This window comes from Alternaria arborescens (assembly GCF_004154835.1).
Source record: "Alternaria arborescens strain FERA 675 chromosome Unknown contig_9, whole genome shotgun sequence".
Lineage (NCBI taxonomy): Eukaryota > Fungi > Ascomycota > Dothideomycetes > Pleosporales > Pleosporaceae > Alternaria > Alternaria arborescens.
The window spans coordinates 267277-284078 of NW_021167864.1; the positions used below are offsets into that span (position 1 = coordinate 267277).

General features: G+C 51.9%; 4 protein-coding genes across 4 annotated transcripts; 1 reads left to right on the forward strand and 3 right to left on the reverse strand.

Moving 5' to 3' along the window:
- Positions 1 to 2170: 2170 nt before the first annotated feature.
- On the forward strand, positions 2171 to 2815 carry AA0111_g4760 (hypothetical protein; the record flags this gene model as incomplete). The annotated part of the gene is made up of 1 exon (XM_028650798.1): positions 2171 to 2815. The coding sequence occupies one exon, from the start codon at positions 2171 to 2173 to the stop codon at positions 2813 to 2815; it is 645 nt and encodes a 214-aa protein (XP_028507684.1).
- A 4920-nt stretch (positions 2816 to 7735) lies between these two features.
- On the reverse strand, positions 7736 to 9376 carry AA0111_g4761 (hypothetical protein; the record flags this gene model as incomplete). The annotated part of the gene is made up of 3 exons (XM_028650799.1): positions 7736 to 7887; positions 7948 to 9291; positions 9349 to 9376. The coding sequence occupies 3 exons, from the start codon at positions 9374 to 9376 to the stop codon at positions 7736 to 7738; spliced, it is 1524 nt and encodes a 507-aa protein (XP_028507683.1).
- A 588-nt stretch (positions 9377 to 9964) lies between these two features.
- AA0111_g4762 (hypothetical protein) lies at positions 9965 to 13545 on the reverse strand (the record flags this gene model as incomplete). Its single annotated transcript, XM_028650800.1, has 2 exons — positions 9965 to 10356; positions 10458 to 13545. The coding sequence occupies 2 exons, from the start codon at positions 13543 to 13545 to the stop codon at positions 9965 to 9967; spliced, it is 3480 nt and encodes a 1159-aa protein (XP_028507682.1).
- Positions 13546 to 14263: 718 nt separating this feature from the next.
- On the reverse strand, positions 14264 to 15196 carry AA0111_g4763 (hypothetical protein; the record flags this gene model as incomplete). Its single annotated transcript, XM_028650801.1, has 2 exons — positions 14264 to 14613; positions 14665 to 15196. 2 exons carry the CDS (start codon positions 15194 to 15196, stop codon positions 14264 to 14266), a joined length of 882 nt encoding a protein of 293 aa, XP_028507681.1.
- Between the last annotated feature and the right edge of the window lie 1606 nt (positions 15197 to 16802).

The window sequence follows — 16802 nt, forward strand, 5'->3', positions numbered from 1 at the left end:
GACACTTCCAGGCGCTTGGTAACGACGTCAATTCGTACGGAATACGGTGTACAGTATGTTTGCTTTCCAGTTGAGAGCCAGATCGTATGGTTCGACGAATCCACGGAACATTTTGTCACACCTAGGCACTCTCACACGCATCCAAACACAATAACTTTCAGGACGAGTAAGGGCACGATCAATGACTGGCTTCCAGTACCTTCCTTCGTGCGAGGTCAATGCCGCCCAGGAGAACCCACCGATGTTTTGTGTTGTCCAAGTGGGTCTCTTGTCTCTATGCGTTCCAATGTCGCTTCCATGTCACACGGACCTTCATTTCCGAGCCAAGAAACTTTAGCAGGCGGCAACAGAAGAAACAAGCAACGGCTAAATTGGCCAAGGCTCGCTTCCTACCGTCGACCCGTTGTTCATCTGGTAGGTTGTGAGGAGTATGCCTGGTTCATACACTTTCCCCATCCTCCGACGTCTCATGGCAATCGACTTTGAGATGATATCTTCATAGTATTTGCTTCTGAGTTTTCGACTTCCCCTAGATATCACTGCAGCGACAACGCCAGCAAGATGCCCCGAAATATCAAGAACGATTGCTACTCCTTCACCGGCCGCATTCGTTGCGAAATATGGATCTTGTCCCACTCGACAGGTTCTGCAGCAAGGCTCGGTTGGCAGAAACCGGCAAGGTAGCTGCCGCCGGCTGTAGGACTGTTAGTGGGTAACATTATGGAGCCACGGCGACGAGAACAGGTCATTTCACGAAGATAAAAGCGACACCTCCCGTAACGTGTAGGCCAATATGGCTCCAGATTTAACGACCGATACTCGTATTAGGAGCACAGAATACATGTCCCTTGGTATGCGGCCATTCGAGCACAATCACGTCCAATAGCACCTACTGTATCGGCACCTACATAGGCATAACCTGCCAGAACGCCTACCTAGCGCGGAACGACTACAGAAGGCTTGATATCTGCTCCAGCATATCTGTTTACCATACGAGACCGCGGAGTGCGTAGGCATTCTTGAGTTCTACAAGACCACGATGACGATCCGGAACCTTCTTCACAGACTGGCGCAGTTTCCGACCCGCAGCTCATAAATCCACTCTAGGGCTACGCTCAATACCGTTCTTAACGTTACGATATGAAGTTCTACCACAGAACCTGCATGATACACGAATTCATTGCACTGGGCCGATAATTCTGTGTCCGCACTTGAAGTGTATAACTGGTGATGGTCCTGAATTTTGATAGCGTTGTGGAGTTACATAATACGCTGAGTGGCTGTTGCATCTAAGCCAATATTCATGCCCATAGTTTCTCTACCACGAATCATTTGGCCACCTGAAACTGATGGTAAGCTTATGTAAGTAATCAAAAATTACATCTCCATAGCACGCGCAGTAGAACCATACAATCCATGTTGCGATGTACATACTCTCGTCTCTCTGGGTTGAGTTCTATACGTCACCTATCTATGGTACCACTATGAGAAGCCTATACCCCCGATATGCATCAGGAGCTTTGCACGCAGTAAAACCTGCATGTGTGTGTAGCATAGCAAATTATGAGCAAGCTTTATAATGCAACTATGGTATGACACAATATACCTTGTTGTGAATACTCGTGACCAACTATGTGACTTTCTAGACAACGGGGCGTAAGATGACTGCTTTTGTATGCAACTAGTAGATGCGCCAGACCGAGACCAGTCTGGACTATACGGCACGGTACCCATCACATGCGCAACCCTCTTATCATCAACGCCATGCGCGATTTCTCATCTTTACACAATCTTTGCTTGTTCTTCTACCTTAGCACAAGACTTCATCTGATGCGATGGCTATGGTAGAGGCTATTTCAGATCCAGTGGCGGCAAAGAAGCCGAGTAAGGACTATCCGTGGTGGGTAGAGAACATCGATCACAAAATAACGCCTGAGGTCAGTTGTAAGACGATACAAGAGATCTATAACTTGTGTAAACGATCCACTAACCTCACTGCAGGTGCGGCAACACCTAGAAACATACAGCGGTATTCAATCCGAAGATGTTTATCAACATGTTTATACCATAGTAAGCCGAAAGTCTCTCGTTGACTGCGCAACTACAATCTCACATCCTATAGCGCGAAAAGGCATGGTCCATCCGTCCATATCCATGTACTGGAATAGGCATGTTCCTATCGCCTGCCGTCTCCCATCATCCCGCTTATAAAGCACTGCTCCCGCGCCTCAAAGCTAGCGGCAAGTTTTTGGACATTGGATGCTACATAGGCCAGGACCTCCGCAGATTAGCCCTTGATGGCGTTCCCGAGCAAAACTTGATCGGCACCGATATAGTCGACCATTGGAAACTTGGATTCGAGTTTTTCAATGACAAAGATCGCTTCCATGCGCAATACATTGAATCCGACCTCTTGCATCCCAATGAAGAAATGGAGCGACTATTTGGCCAAATAGATGTCGTCTCCATCATACATGTCCTACATCAGTGGGACTGGAACACGCAAATTCTAGCATGCAAGGAAGTGGCCAAGTTTACTAAGACGGGTAGTGTGATCATCGGATATCAAGGTGGAACGAACGATATCACAAAGCGAACAAAATGGAACGTAGAGAACGGGCAAAAAGAATTTACGCTGCATGACCCGAAGACGTTCATGGACATGTGGAGGATTGTGGGTGAGGAGATGGAGATGGAGTGGAGTACGGAAGCGAAGATTGTGCCTTGGGATGAGCTGGCCACCCGCACTGAGGATGTGGCATATCTTGGAGAGGACTTTGCGTTGTTGAGATTTTTGGTAAAGAGGGTTCGATGATAGCTACACTGTGTCGTTGACCAATATGTACGCATGATACGGAATCTCTCATCGAACGGAAACCATTGGACGGGCGAGTTTGTTGATGAAATTGTGTGAATAGACCACGAAGTGGGGATAGTGTGAAGATTTACAGCTTCGGAGCGACAACATCTCATATATTATGTCACCCAGTAGCGTTCTCTGCGTGAAGTAATGTCGTGCGACACGAATTGTTGCTGTCTCTAGTTGCACAAGGTGCACCGTTGACTTTCCACCGTAGCTTCGATAATATCATTGAAAGAAAGTACTCAGTCTTGCGCAAGATTCCGGATTGATACCAAGCCCAGCCACCTCGCTGTAAACATGACTTTCCGCTCGTCAGTCCGTGCCAGATGTATGGATAAAGATCTCCCTGTGCATGTGTAGCAGACCTGATTCAATCTGCTCAACCAACCTCTCGCCTTGACGATCATGCTCGACTACTCCAAGTGCGATTCCACTGTTGTCCGACACGGGAGTACTGATCACGGGAGGCCCATCAAGCCGATAATACAACTGTCTCCGACATATTGGACAAACATCTGTGCCAGCGATGGCTGACCTCAGCCACCTGCGCAAGCACGAGCCTCCGAAGACGTGGGCACAAGCGTTCGGTCCAGTGAAACGGGTTGGTGTATGCTTATCATGATCGAATGCTTCGAAACAGATGCAGCACTGAGTGAGATCTTCGAGATAGGTTGCGATAAACTGCTCTGTAGTGTTGAAGGGGATTTCATCTTTTCTGACTGTAGTTTGTCGTTGAAACGGGTTGCGTGCTGGGCGTTGTTCCAAAGATCGATAGACGTGTCGAGTGGGGAGGCAGGCTTCCACAAGCCTTTTGAGGATTCGTACCATTGCCAATATGTCGTGTAGGTCGAGACTGTGTTCAGACTGAGGGAGAAGAAGGGGATGTGAGTCAAGTTGATGAAATAACTGAGAGAAAAGCTGCGGTAATTTTACCTTGGGTGTGAGGTGTCGCTACCAGAAATCCAAGATCTCGAAAAGCAGCTCTTCGAATCATAAACTCGACTTCACAGACCTTCTTTCATTACGTTGGAGACGTGCTTATACTACGGTTGTCACCCACTGCATCTAGTGGTGCTGTGATGATCTACTGACGACAGACTGGCCGCACAACTCCGCCAATCCGCAATCACATGGAGCTGAATAAAGGATCGGCAATCTTGTTCTTATCGCTCTAGTTGGTTGTCTGGTCCCAGTCGTTGAGAACCATGCCGCTTCCCGAGCTTTCAACATAACTATGGTATGTACAAGCTGTTCTTGGAATATTTCATATCCAAGGGCATCGTTCGAGTACGTTGAAATTATGTAGATTGTGAGTGGCTCGTCGTTGCTATGCACTGTATCGTGCCGATGGGTGGCAGCCAAGGTATGGTATCTGCACCTCCTTGGGCTGAACCAACAGTGCAAAGCATTGTTCCTTTCGTTTTGGTTAGGCACCTAGCGATAATCATCGAGAATGAAGCTGGTATTCTGCCGTTGGGCAAGACCACACAGCGTATCTGCATGTGAAAGTCTCGTAAACGAAAACGAGATTTTGCCGATGCATGACAAAAGTGCCGCGTTACGGGTGGAAATGATGTTGATGATTGGTACCTGAGCAACGAGTGTCAATCGCGCTGGCAAAAAACGGCCAGCCGCTATACTAGCCCCCTCGGCCAAAGTCAAGTTGGAAGTTGGAACCGCAGAACATCACCAACCGCAACCAACCCCCGACCTCGCGATACCACAAATCCCGCGTATTCCAGCTCTTTGCGCAATCACAATTAAGTTTAACCAATGAAAAAAACGAGGGCCAAGGGCCCAACCGCCAACGCCTCAAACTTTGAAACTCCGGAACAATCGGAAATTGCCTCCTTGGGTATAATCTCATGCACGTGTTGGCTTGACGTGCGTTTCTCAGTGCCGCAATCCTGCCGCTCGCCCTTTTGCGTATCACCTCGCTTTACGAATCGCACCCCCCACACTCTGACCAACTCGATCGTCTCTTTTGCGCCCGCGCGACGATAAAGACTGTGTGTGTAAAACGCTAATGGAATGAAGGGAAATGAATGAATGGATGAGACGAGGATGATCTGCGATATGTCAGTCGATGTCTCGGTCGTGCCTCGGAAGCAATCGGCTAGCGCTCAGACATGAGGATGAGTGATGCGTTTTGTAAGGGAGGGGGCCCTGTGGCTGTGCTGACGCTCCGTGCGAGCCTGAGTGAGCAAGTACGCACCTCTGAGTTCCAGCTCGTTCAGGAAACAAGGCCAGTTTCAATGCTCCGCATGTATCGCGCCTGTGCCCTCACACACACTGCACTTGTTGCTGCCGGATCGTTTGCATGCTGGACAGCCCTTGCCATTGCAAGCGTCGCACTTTGTGGTTCCGTTGCCTTTGCACGTTGGGCAGTCCTTCATGTTTGCGTTTGCGTAGTTGACCGGATCGAGCGGGCGGAAGTGAATAGCCGGGGCAGATGCGGCGCAGTAGGCAGAAGCAGAATGAACAAAAGGTAGCAAGAAGGTGGATATGGAGCCGAGTTGAGTCTGGAGAAGAGCAAGATATATGTCGAATCGAAGACGCTTCTGAGGTGATCGCAATGGATGGAAGGGGCAGTCGCGGTGAAATAGTCCGTTGATCTTGATTTAGCAAGGCAGTACCACGGTCATGAAGATGAGCAACACAGTTGAAGTTTCGAAACACAATAGTCCACGGGCCTGATGAGCGTCAGGGTCTCTTTATATAATTTCCCCATTTTGGGCCCCGCGCATACCCGTAACCCAGCTGGCTCATCATCGCAATCTCACCGCGGCCGCGAATAGTGAAGCAAGCTCGCAAGCTCAGCCCCCGTCTGCATCCAGCAAACAGTCCGAGCTTCTTCACGATAGGTTTTCCGGGTTTAGTAGTAGGAGTAGCATCACGAGAACACGAGAACGTCGCTTGTGAGGTACTACCAAGGGTCCACTAGCACTATCTTGCCATGCATCTAAGAAAAAAAATGATGTCAAGGTGCATTTTTCGGAAGGCTATGGAATACCTTTTGACAAAGCCCCTGCCTTTTTCTCATGCACGGAATGCACCTCCCCTTCCAAACAAGTCCTGCCGCATAAGTCCTCTTGGCTTCGCTACACTCTCCTATCGTATGCGTATAGACCATGATCTGATTGTACCCACTGCCGCCACAACCGGTCAATATCTCCGTGGTAAATGCGGCATTAGGCTTGTGCCGCAACCGAGCCAGCAGTAAGAGAGCTCCATGCATATCCTGATTGGATTTGCGACGTAGGAGAGGACGTCAGACTGCAGTATCCCAGCACTCTGGATCAATCAGACAGTGGCCATGCTTCTAGCGCGTTCCTCTCAAGACTGCGCGCATCGCCAGGTGTCACTGCGGACCAGCAACGTCATTAAACGCCCCGATAGCCTTTGCAGTTACAGGGCGCGGTGACAAGTCGAAAGGAGAGGTTACATTAGGCACGGAGTTGGGAAAGCAGTGCGAGCACGTTGTCGAAGCATTGGTGAGGGGCAAGTCTTGATGATGGTCTGAATGGGAGATGCCTGATGCAGAAGGCACACACGTGGCAGGCTGCAGGAGCGGTAGGACGAACCGACGTGGTGGGTAAGGCTGAATTTTGGTTGGTGGAGCCGATTGATACATCAGCAAGGTACAGGGGGTGACAATATTCAGCTCCATGTAACCACATAACCCCACTTTCCAGGCACAACGCTGGATGTCTGTAGACTTGTGAGGTTGGGAAAAGCCTACACTAGGAAGTCCCCGTTTGCTAGCAAGCAAAAGTAAGCACCACCAAGGTAAGCACGATGATATTATCCTATGGCTATGCGCCCATGGGCAATTGAGCCGTAGTATGTACATGTCTCAAACTATCTTTCAAGACAAGAAAAACGGGTCTCTTTGATGGAAGATGCCAGTATCCTGACTCCAATCTTACCTTTACGTGAGACCAAGGTATCTTCTACAGCTGTGTTACCAACTACCTGGACCATCCACAAAGTGTAGAATTGTAATGCCAACATATCTGCCTAGCAAGGAACTTGCATGTCCAAGGAATTCTCCGATACAGAGCACCGCGTCGTTCGAGATTAGATGCTGCTTCTTAGCGCTGCCCTACTTGGGTGGCGTTGTCGAAACGAGCCGCCTAGTCCACAGATCATGTTACTGTGGCTGCGGACCGAAGCCGGACGTTTGACTAGGAGACGGCTCGTGAGGTTGACACAGAACATGTTGCTAGTCTAGTGCCATCTTCACGAAATGGCCTGATTTGCAAAAGCTTAAGTATTGCAAGTCCTCACTCTCGGCTTCAACAGCCCAACATCAGAAAAAAAAAAGGCTGACGAAAAACCGTTGGTGAATGAAACAGCCTAGCACCAAAGGTTGGCTAATATGCAGTTCCGCCTAGCCTTACAACAAGTCCGTCCAATTGGTATGCCCTACATCAGCGACCTTGGCATCCGCCTACCGAGACCATGGTGGACACGCGGCCCAGAACTTACCATGGTCTCACATCGGGTCTGGAACCGAGTTGGGAACTGTGCGGCCTGGCTCTACAGCCAATTCATCAATTGGCATGCCTTACATCAAAAACATTGGTGTCTAAGAGTCAGGCCACAACGGACACGCGGCCCAAGGCTGGCAGTGATCTCGCAACGGTCTAGAGCTGAACGGAAAGACTCGTCATCACCGACTTGGAACACGCGGCCCGAGGCTCGCTATGGTATGGAATGAAGTGAAAAGAAATCCATTGATACAGCCGTGATACCATAAGAAAATAGGTCCTATCAACTCCAATGTGAGGACCTGTGTTTTGGATCCTCTTCTCTCGGTCTCGGTCTCGCTTTCTCTTTCCTTTTCCCAGGCTATCTCCAAATGCGATCTTACAACTTCGCCTTGACGACAGCCCTTTCCAGACCCGGTCCATCCCAGATGTCGCGCTCAACCGCACGTGTGTTGATGCAATGCATGCCCAACTGCTCGACCTTTTCCACACCAAGTAGACGCATACACGTCTCAGTCTCCGCTTTGAGAACTGTTTGTCTGTTAGCATGCATGTCACATTCTGAATTTTGAAAAAAGGAGAAAGACTCACTCTCAAGCACCCGCGCAACTCCTTCCTTGCCTCCGGCTCCCAGTCCAAACAACGCCGCCCTACCCACACCCACACCCCTTGCACCCAAACACAAGGCCTTGACAACGTCCGTTCCCCGCTTAATCCCTCCATCAACCCACACTTCAATACGATCAAACACCTCAGGACAGTATTTGCGTATCTCAAGTAACGTGTGTACAGCAGGTGGAGCTGTATCCAGTGCCCTACCACCATGGTTCGATAAGATGATGGCTTTGACGGCTGGAGCGTGGAGCGAGGCTAGATAAGCGTCTTCGTGTGTTTGGATTCCTTTCAGAACGATGGGTTTGGTGGTGTGTTTAGCGAGCCAGGGGAGTGTAGAACGCCAAGTTAGATCTGCAGCTGTGCCCCAGAAGAGGGACTGGCCCATGCCCATTGATTTGGGCTTTGGCTTCTCGTTCTCGCTGGCTTGTGTGGGTGTCTTCGCACTCGTGCTGGTCTTGGAGAGCGATTGTGATTCTTGGACCGAGGCGCGCACGGGGAGGTTTGAGCCGACGTTTTTGCTGCGTTCGTCGTGTTCGCGCTTACCGGGGACGGGCGCATCGAGGGTGAGGCAGATGAATTTGACCGCGTCGAGTTTGTTCACACGGTCGAGGATGGCTTCGCTCTTGGCGCGCTCGTTCTGCACGTAGAGTTGCCAGCCAAAGACCTGGCCTGGGGTGGCGTCGGCGACGATTTGTTCAGGCGTCATGGACGCGTTTTGACTAATTATCTGCATGGCGCCGAATTGGCTGCAGGCTTGTGCGATGCCCCATTCGCCGTCTGGGTGCGCGAGACGCGCCATGGCTGCTGGGGAGACATAGATGGGGAGTTTGACCGAGTTGCCGATGAAGGACGTGGATGTGTCGCAGCGGGTGCAGTCGACAAAGACGCGGGGTCGTAGGAGTATGCTGCGATATACGCTGTTGTTGAAGGACTTGCTCTGGAGGTCGTCGCTTGCGGAGAAGTAGTACGCCCATGCTTTGTAAGGTATTTGCTTCGTTGCCACCTCTTCTATTTCATCGAGATTCAGTAAGCTGTCCAGATCTACGGGTCCTTCGTCTTGCGCCTCGCCAGTCTCCTCTGGTGTCTTCTCCTCTTTCGGGAGTGTGTCTGGGTTTATGGTGCCGAGCTTATCCGAGGCTTCGAGATTCTCTTCGAGAATGCCGGGTGGGTGGATGGGGTCGTATTCTTCGGTTGCGTCGGTGCCGGCAAGTTGGAGGATGACTTTTGAGCCGCCGGGGTGCTCAGGAATGAAGCGCGTGACATCGTAAACATTGCCGTAGAGAATCACCCAGCAGCTCTCTGCTGTGTTGTGCTGTGCGACTGGATTCCGAGTTAGCTATTGTAGTTGGAGTTGGATCGTGGGCACTGGAGGCTAACCCTCGGCATAATCGAAAACCTTCGCCATGATGCCGTGCGTTTAACTACTTGTACAATGCGGGAAGAAAACACGAAATCAAAAGCTGGAAATGCAAGATAAAGCTATACAAAGATGGCGACGAGGATTGCGAAGAGTATGAGCAAGATTAACTCCGGCAAAAGAGCAGACGCCGACGTCTTTTAGCCAACCCCAACCTGTGGGGATCGAGAGCTCGGGGTAGTGCCAACCCGAGTCAGGCAAGGCGGGCCGCATTTCTTCTTTGGCGGAGCTTCAGTAGGTAAGCCGGATACACAGATGGCTAATTGGCGGAGTCCCATTCTCGGACTGCCCAGCCACACGCTGTGCTAGCTCAGATGCGGTGAACTGTTGTTCGCTCTAGACGTGTAAGCTTGGATGATGACGATGATTGCTTCAAATGCCGCGGCAATTGAATGTCCACCAACCCCATCTTTACATCACACCCAAGTTTTCTACATTCATTCGAACAATACGACATCTGTTGCGAGTAATTTCTGAATGTTATCAAACTCAACGGGTATCCTTGGCTAGAACAATAGGCTGCAACTAAAAGATGCAGAGTCGCGTGTCGCACTATCCCCATACAATGGCTAAATATTATACAGTCTCAGGACTAGAAGCAGTACCCTCGCTTTTCGCTCTCCTCTCACGTTGCAGTTCCCTGGTCCCTTTCCTCTGCCAGCCGTCATTGACCTGAAATTTTTGTCCATCAGTTCCGGTCGAATCAGAGTATCCATCCTTTGCATTTTCGTCATCGTCCTCATCGCTATCCTCGCGCGTCGACGCCTTGACGAGTTCCTCCAGCTCGCTATGAATATCCCACCGAGAAACCCGCTTTGATTTGATCGCACCTGGCCATGTTTTGGCAGCCGGCTCCGAGATGGACCGCGCAAGAGACGGTCTGGTCAATCTTCCACCTCGTACTGCTTGTCTGCGCCGATGTACCTGATATTTGGGGCGCTCGAAAAATTGCGCACGTTGCGAATCATCTACTCAAGATGTTAATGCGATATCCAGGCTGGATATCAGATTGAGGAATGTGCAAGGCATTGGCATGTTCAGGGGCGAGGGGTGCAAGATGTTCACCAACCCTCAACCTGAAGATCCCCCCAGCCATGCTCAAGCTCGCCTTCATTCGCAGCATCATCACCCCAGTCCATCTTCTCAAGCTCGTTGCGGAAGAAGTCTTGTTCCTCCTCTAGGACACCGGGTTTGGCGCCTAAGCTCTCTGGATAGCGCTTGAGGTTGTGCCAGTGAGTGAGTGATCGCAGAGCTTGCTCAAGCGGAACGCTCTCGTCGACCTCGGCATCCACGTCACTCCCGGCTAGCCAGTCGTCTCGGAGTTCAGGTCTGCAGTGTAGATACACCGCAGTGATGACGCGCATGTTGGATTGTCGCCACTTGCGGCCACAGTAAGGAACTTGGTTCTTGAAAAGCTTGAGCGTATACAGGCGCAGCTCCGGTTGTGGTACCTTCAAACTCTTGCGAAGGAACTGTGAAGACTTGTAAGACACTAGCATGAGATTACGATGTGCCTTGTTCTTGCAGATCTTTTGCATAATGCGAAGGTAGTTGATGGATGTAAAGAACGCGCGCCATGAGAAGTTAGTGATGGGTTCCTTCGGCAATTCGTTGGTAGGGAAGCCAAGCTCGTCAACCTCTGGAGGTTGTAGTTGAGCAAGCGGAAGGGCTGGCTCGAGTCCTGATTCATTTATATCTTCTCTGGATAGGCGGATTGGAGGTGGGACGGCGTCATCCTCGTCAGATTCGCCGTTATCCGCTTCTCCTTGATGGCTCTCAATATGGTCTTCTTCAGATACATTCCTGGAATGTGTTTGGCAAAAGTTGAAGAAGTTGAGCTCTTCCTGCTCACACTTGAAGTTTACGATTTTTTCAACCTCTTGCAGTTGTAGTAGCTTCAAGATTAACGGGACATAGCTGGAATCGACCAATAGCTGCGTGATGTACTCGAATTTCAGGATGTGAGAGACTTTGAACCATTTCAGGATCAATATTAAGGTGCCTGTGACTGCTTTGTCGAGAACCTCTTGTGTGCGCATTGCGTCAAGCTCTTCATTGGTGGCTAACGGGTTACCATGACCGTTCATGCCATTCATGTCGGGCCGACCGGCTGTCGTACCATTCTGGTTGTCCTGGAATTGGAAACCGCTCTGTAGTCCATTCGCGCCACTCGATTGCGTGACGAGCGCCGTGACATGTGCAAGGATAGCTTTGATCAACACGATGATTAGTGACTGTAAGTTGGGAAGTGCGATCCGATACAACTCCTCGACCAAATGCAGTCGCTCCTCGCAACTGCCAGGTTCAAATTTCTTTGGTGGCGCTTCATCTTTGGGCTCAAGCGACAATTCCTCAATATCACGATTGTCGTCAGGACCGGTCCACCCGCGCTCGTATTTCATAAACGCGACACGCTCCTCCCATAGCTGCTTCATTGCACGCGTGGCCTTCATGCGTTTAGCGAAGAGCTCTGCGGCCTCCAAGATGGATGCAGGTATGTCCGAGCCTTCCCATTTGCGTCCCACAAGAAGGTCCTGCAGGTCGGTTGAGCCCTTTCCACCCAGCTTGTTACTAGATTCGTCGAGTGGCGGATATAGGAATGGGAACATTTGGTTTGTCTGGTAGTTCTGCTTCTTGCCGCCCTTGCCGCCAGGGCCCGCAGGTGAGGGAGGAGGCGAGGGCGCCGGGGTCGCAATATGTACCGGCTGGTGCAGAATGGACGTGCTATTGCCGTTTGTGTCTCCAAGTCCTGAGCCGAAGACATGATTACCAGCTACCTTGTTTGGATGGTTCTTTAGTGGTGGCAAGATGGAGTTGTTTTCTGGCTCAAGAGGAAATATGGGAAGAGGAGGATTGTACGCAGGGTACTTGGAGCTTATCTCCTGTCTGAAGAGGTGGTAATCAAGTGGCGAGGCAGTGATGAGTGGCTGACCCTTGGAATCCTCCGACTCGAGCTTGTTGTCATTGAAAGTCTTTTTGACCTTGTTAACTTCCGCGAGACCACCGAAAGTCACCAGCATCGTCTTCCAGAGCAGCAGTGAAATCTTACTAAGAGGCAGGTTAATTGACTCGTCCCACCGTAGCTTTGCGATGAGATCAACGAAAAGCATAAGAAGGCCTGGCTTCTCAAGGTCAAGAATGGCGCTTCTGAGTTTGAGGCTGTTCTTCGTCTTTTCCTCGTCGCGCGCAACTTCTAGTAAGACGTAGACGGCGGTCATCGCACACCAGATCTCGCGTCGTTCAGCCTCCTTGGAATCGCGCTGAGCTTCGGGTGTGACTTCCACCCCACATGCTCTCAGAAGCGAAGGGCTGAGTGCATCGACGATGGCCTGCACGCCGTTATTATCGGCGAGCAGGTGTACGTTGCGCTTGATGAGCGAGGCTTGCTTTCCCGATTTGACATATGCGGCGCTGCGTGCTGACGTTGCGCCCGCCTCTTTTGCCTCGTCCGCCGCTGGTTCTGGTAGTCCTGCAGTCTCATGCCAGCACCCAAGGAGGACGTAGACCAATGCCTCGAGCTTCTTTAGCCTCATGACAGGATCTGCGTCCTTCAATCCTCCTAACAAATGTTTCACAAAGTCATTATGTTGTGTTGTCGTCGCCTTGGCCCAGTCCAAGCCATCTTCGCCATTGGACACGTCGTTCAACCCATGGAATGCGCTCCATTCCAACGAGTAGGATGCCTGGGTTTTCAGCAGCATAGCCTGCTCCTCGACTGCGTATGAGAACCACTCCTCCAACTCCTCTTCGAAGAACGAGGCATCGTCGTAGGTAAAGGCGTATGGCGCAGGCTCGACCTTTGGTAAGCCCCTCACGAGGTTCTGCAATTGCGCCAGCGAAAGCGAGTCATTCTGTGGGGTGTCTGGCGGCGGTACAGGCGGTGCAGGAGGAGGGAGGTTCGGCGCAGGCGTAGGGACTGAGTTGCCGCGTTGCAGGCCGGGGCGTGCTGGCAGCGTAAGGGGAGGCCCGGCTTGGGGTTGGTCTTCGTCTTGTTGAAGCAATATGCGCTGCTGTTCGGCGGTATCGAGTGGCAGGTTGAGCTCTTCCTCTGGCTCGGCCTCGATGACCGGAAAATCAGCGCTCGAATTGCCAATCAGCTCAGCTGCGTCCAATACAGGAGGCACAAGCGGCTCCTCAGGCACCTCGTTGTTGGCCATGGTCGGTCGCGCGTATTATCCGAATGTGGGGTTGGGGTCGGGTGGAAACGTGTTACGCCCACCATGTCCGGGAGCCCGTTCACGTGCTAATCATGACTGCTGCTTCGGAAAATTCGTGGGTGTGGTAAGAAACGTGTCTTCGCGGTTCAAGAGAATGAATCGCTATGTGCATGCGAGGCAGGTGGGATGCGCCGTCCGCTAACGGATAAGCAGGGTTCCGATAGCGCGATTCATGTGGAAACACATCAGAAGAAACGTCGTCGTGCAACTACCAAGTCGACAGTACAAGTGACCAGCACATATCATACCATGATTTGGAGAAAGTCACCGAGAATGCTGTGTCATTGAAGAACTCCTCCTTGCTGTAAAACGTGTCGCTGAATACGTAAGAGAAGCCTCCGTTGTTTGTACGAAGGAGGCCTATCTTATCCCAGTTGCACCACCATATGCAGACAACACCAAAAAGCCCGTACCAAAAGAGCGAGTGATACCCCCCACTGTACGCCAAATAAATAAGATAATCAGCCACACTGAAAGTGCGCGGGATGAACAGTAGACCGACAGGTCGAGAAATGAAGTACAGATGTATAGTCCCCAAACATAGCTAACAAGATATCATCAACATCGTGTCGACAGGACATGGTCGATGGAGAGCAGGGCTAGACGGGTCGGGTCGGACCCAATCTAACCACTAGTCAGATGACGTTTCTTCCGTGCTCTACATAGGATTCGCTCCCGTCTGTTCGCCGTTCTCCTGACGCTCTTTGATCTCGTCGGGCAGGATGCCGTTGTTTTCGCATGCGCGCTTGTAGATCTGGCACTCGTCCCATGCCCGTTGGCATTCGGCTTTGAACTTGTCGCAACTCGCGCTGAGCTCGGTGATGGCTTGCTCGGTGAGTAGCTTCTCGAGCGTCCATTTCTCGATATTTTGTTGCTCGTTCTCCTTGAGTTGAGTAATGAACTGCACTGCTCGTTGCAGAATAGATCCCTTGTTCTTTTCGCAGCCTGGAACGATCTTGGCGAGTTCGTTGATGCCTTCGTTGATAGTCTCGCGGCGGCGGCGTTCGACTGCGTGTCTGTAAGTTGATTGCTGCTTCAAGAATGTGTATAGATGCCTACCTTCTTTGTGGTTATCCCTCCGTACCTTGTGCCACTCTTCTGTGCCGACCTGAGGCTTGTGGGTGGCGCTTTGCGGTGGCGAGTCGCTGGGTGCCGTTTGACCAGGACGGCCCGTCTGTGTGGCAGCCTTCAAGGCCTCGAGGCTAAAGTCCTGCATGCCCGTTTGTTGTTGGTTGTGGTCTCCCATACTGAAAGAGCCATCCCCCGAGTTTTGCGTTTGGAACTGGAGCTCGGTTGCTTGGGGTACCGTCATCTGGTGGTAGGCAAGCGCGGCCGCAGCAGTATCGCCAACACTTGCCGTGTTGGTCCCACCGTTGTGGTGCACGTCAAACTGCTGCTGCATGTCGTCGTCGGCAGCGTTGTGCGCGGCAAGGAATGAGGCAGTCGCTTGGTCGGTCAGGTCGTTGTTGGCGGTGTGGGGAGCGGGTCGGTTCAGGCCCTGATCGCGCGTGTCGCGCTTCCGCTTGTTGTTGGTATGCACGTTGTGGGCATCCAGCTTGCCGTCTGTAGGGTAGCCGGCAGTATCAGCCATGGTATCTGGCGGGGTATCTGAAAGTGTAGAGTATCGCCTGTAGGTACGCTAGGGCCGATGCAAAGCTTCTGCGCGCGGTTACTCAGAAGGTGAAGTCTGAGATGGACAGGACCAATGGTAAGCCAGCGCGCTGTAGTAGCCGACCTGGATGCAGCCGCGGGTGAGCGAATCGGGCGGGTGACGTATTGGAGGTTGGTGAAAGAGGCAGATGGGACGCGCTCGAAGCGTGAGTCGTAGGCGCAAACACCGAGGCGGGGAGGGGGAACAACAAGTGGCGCTTTGCCCACCAGTTCACGCGCAATCCGGATGAGGACTTGATCTAGCAATCATGCGCTTGGGGAGCGCATACAGAGGCCTAGGTTCGACAAACATTAGCACGGGCGCGAGCAGCTGAGTAGGTTAAAGTGGTGCGACAAGAGGCATAGCAGGCAGGCGATTGCGGCGCGTCGAGCTGCCCGTTGTTGTAAGACGGAGCTGTCACTACTCAAAGGAGGGCCGTCGTATCGTGCGAGCGGGTGGGTCGTCCGGAGAGCACAATGGCGTCGTGCGTCGTTTCGTGGTGGATGCGCGCGTCCACCAAGTGCGGGATGCCGAGCAACACCACCACTGCCAGCGAGGTGCGGGCTCGAGGCAACCACGACGCCCGATGCGATTGTCTCGACGGGCTTGATGGCGTGGAGAGGCGCTGAGGGAATGCGCAGGCCTATGCGCAGCGTTCCGACCATTCCGCGAAAACGACCATGATGCTAACTCACCGATGGTACAAGTCTCGACTGCGAAGTTCCAATGGGTCCGCGATATCAGGTGACGGGCGAAGGCGTGACAACCCTCGACAAGCGGTGGTAGAACGGGCGGATGTACACTTTCGGGAACGAGAAAAAGAACAGAAAGCTTCTTACCTTGAAAATCGCAGACTTGGGAATTGCTTCAGGCAGGATTATCAGCACAGTTGAACGACCGACTTGAATCACGAGGCGATGAGTGCACCGTGGACGAGAGATGGTCACATGGGCGGCGGCGCTATCTTATGATGGAGAAGGGAACAGGGAAGCCAGGTTAGAGCCGAACGGAAACTTGGCGTGGCCAGACATGGGTCCACGCCAATCACCGCTTCGCGAAGCGCCATGCCAGCTTCCCCACTCCCAGCCCGCCCATCAAGCAACCACCAGCGTTATCATGACTGACTATGCACCAGCCCGTCAACTTCTGGCCTCTCTACTCCCTCCTGCACTTTGGTCTGCGACTCTCTCTGCATGCAGTTATGACTCTCTGCGAACAGCTTCCTACGCCTATCCGCGCATGCCTCTTCTCACAACCGCCACTCTCGCCCGCCAGCCTCACTGCGAGAGCATCGTACGGATGACACCCCTCTAGACCACCTAGGCTCAGCCGACACCTCCAACACGTATTCACATGGCTCAAACAGAGACAAAGGTGTGGCATGTGACACGCTGCCCCCACATTCTCGAGCTAATCGCCAACTACGCTTTACCCTTTTCGTGACTGGTTCCATCATGCAATACACAGCCCTTTACAAGATCGACTCTTACGCATTTTCTCTGAATGATTCGACCTCTACCAAGTCTGAAAGAGGCTTTTACAAGCT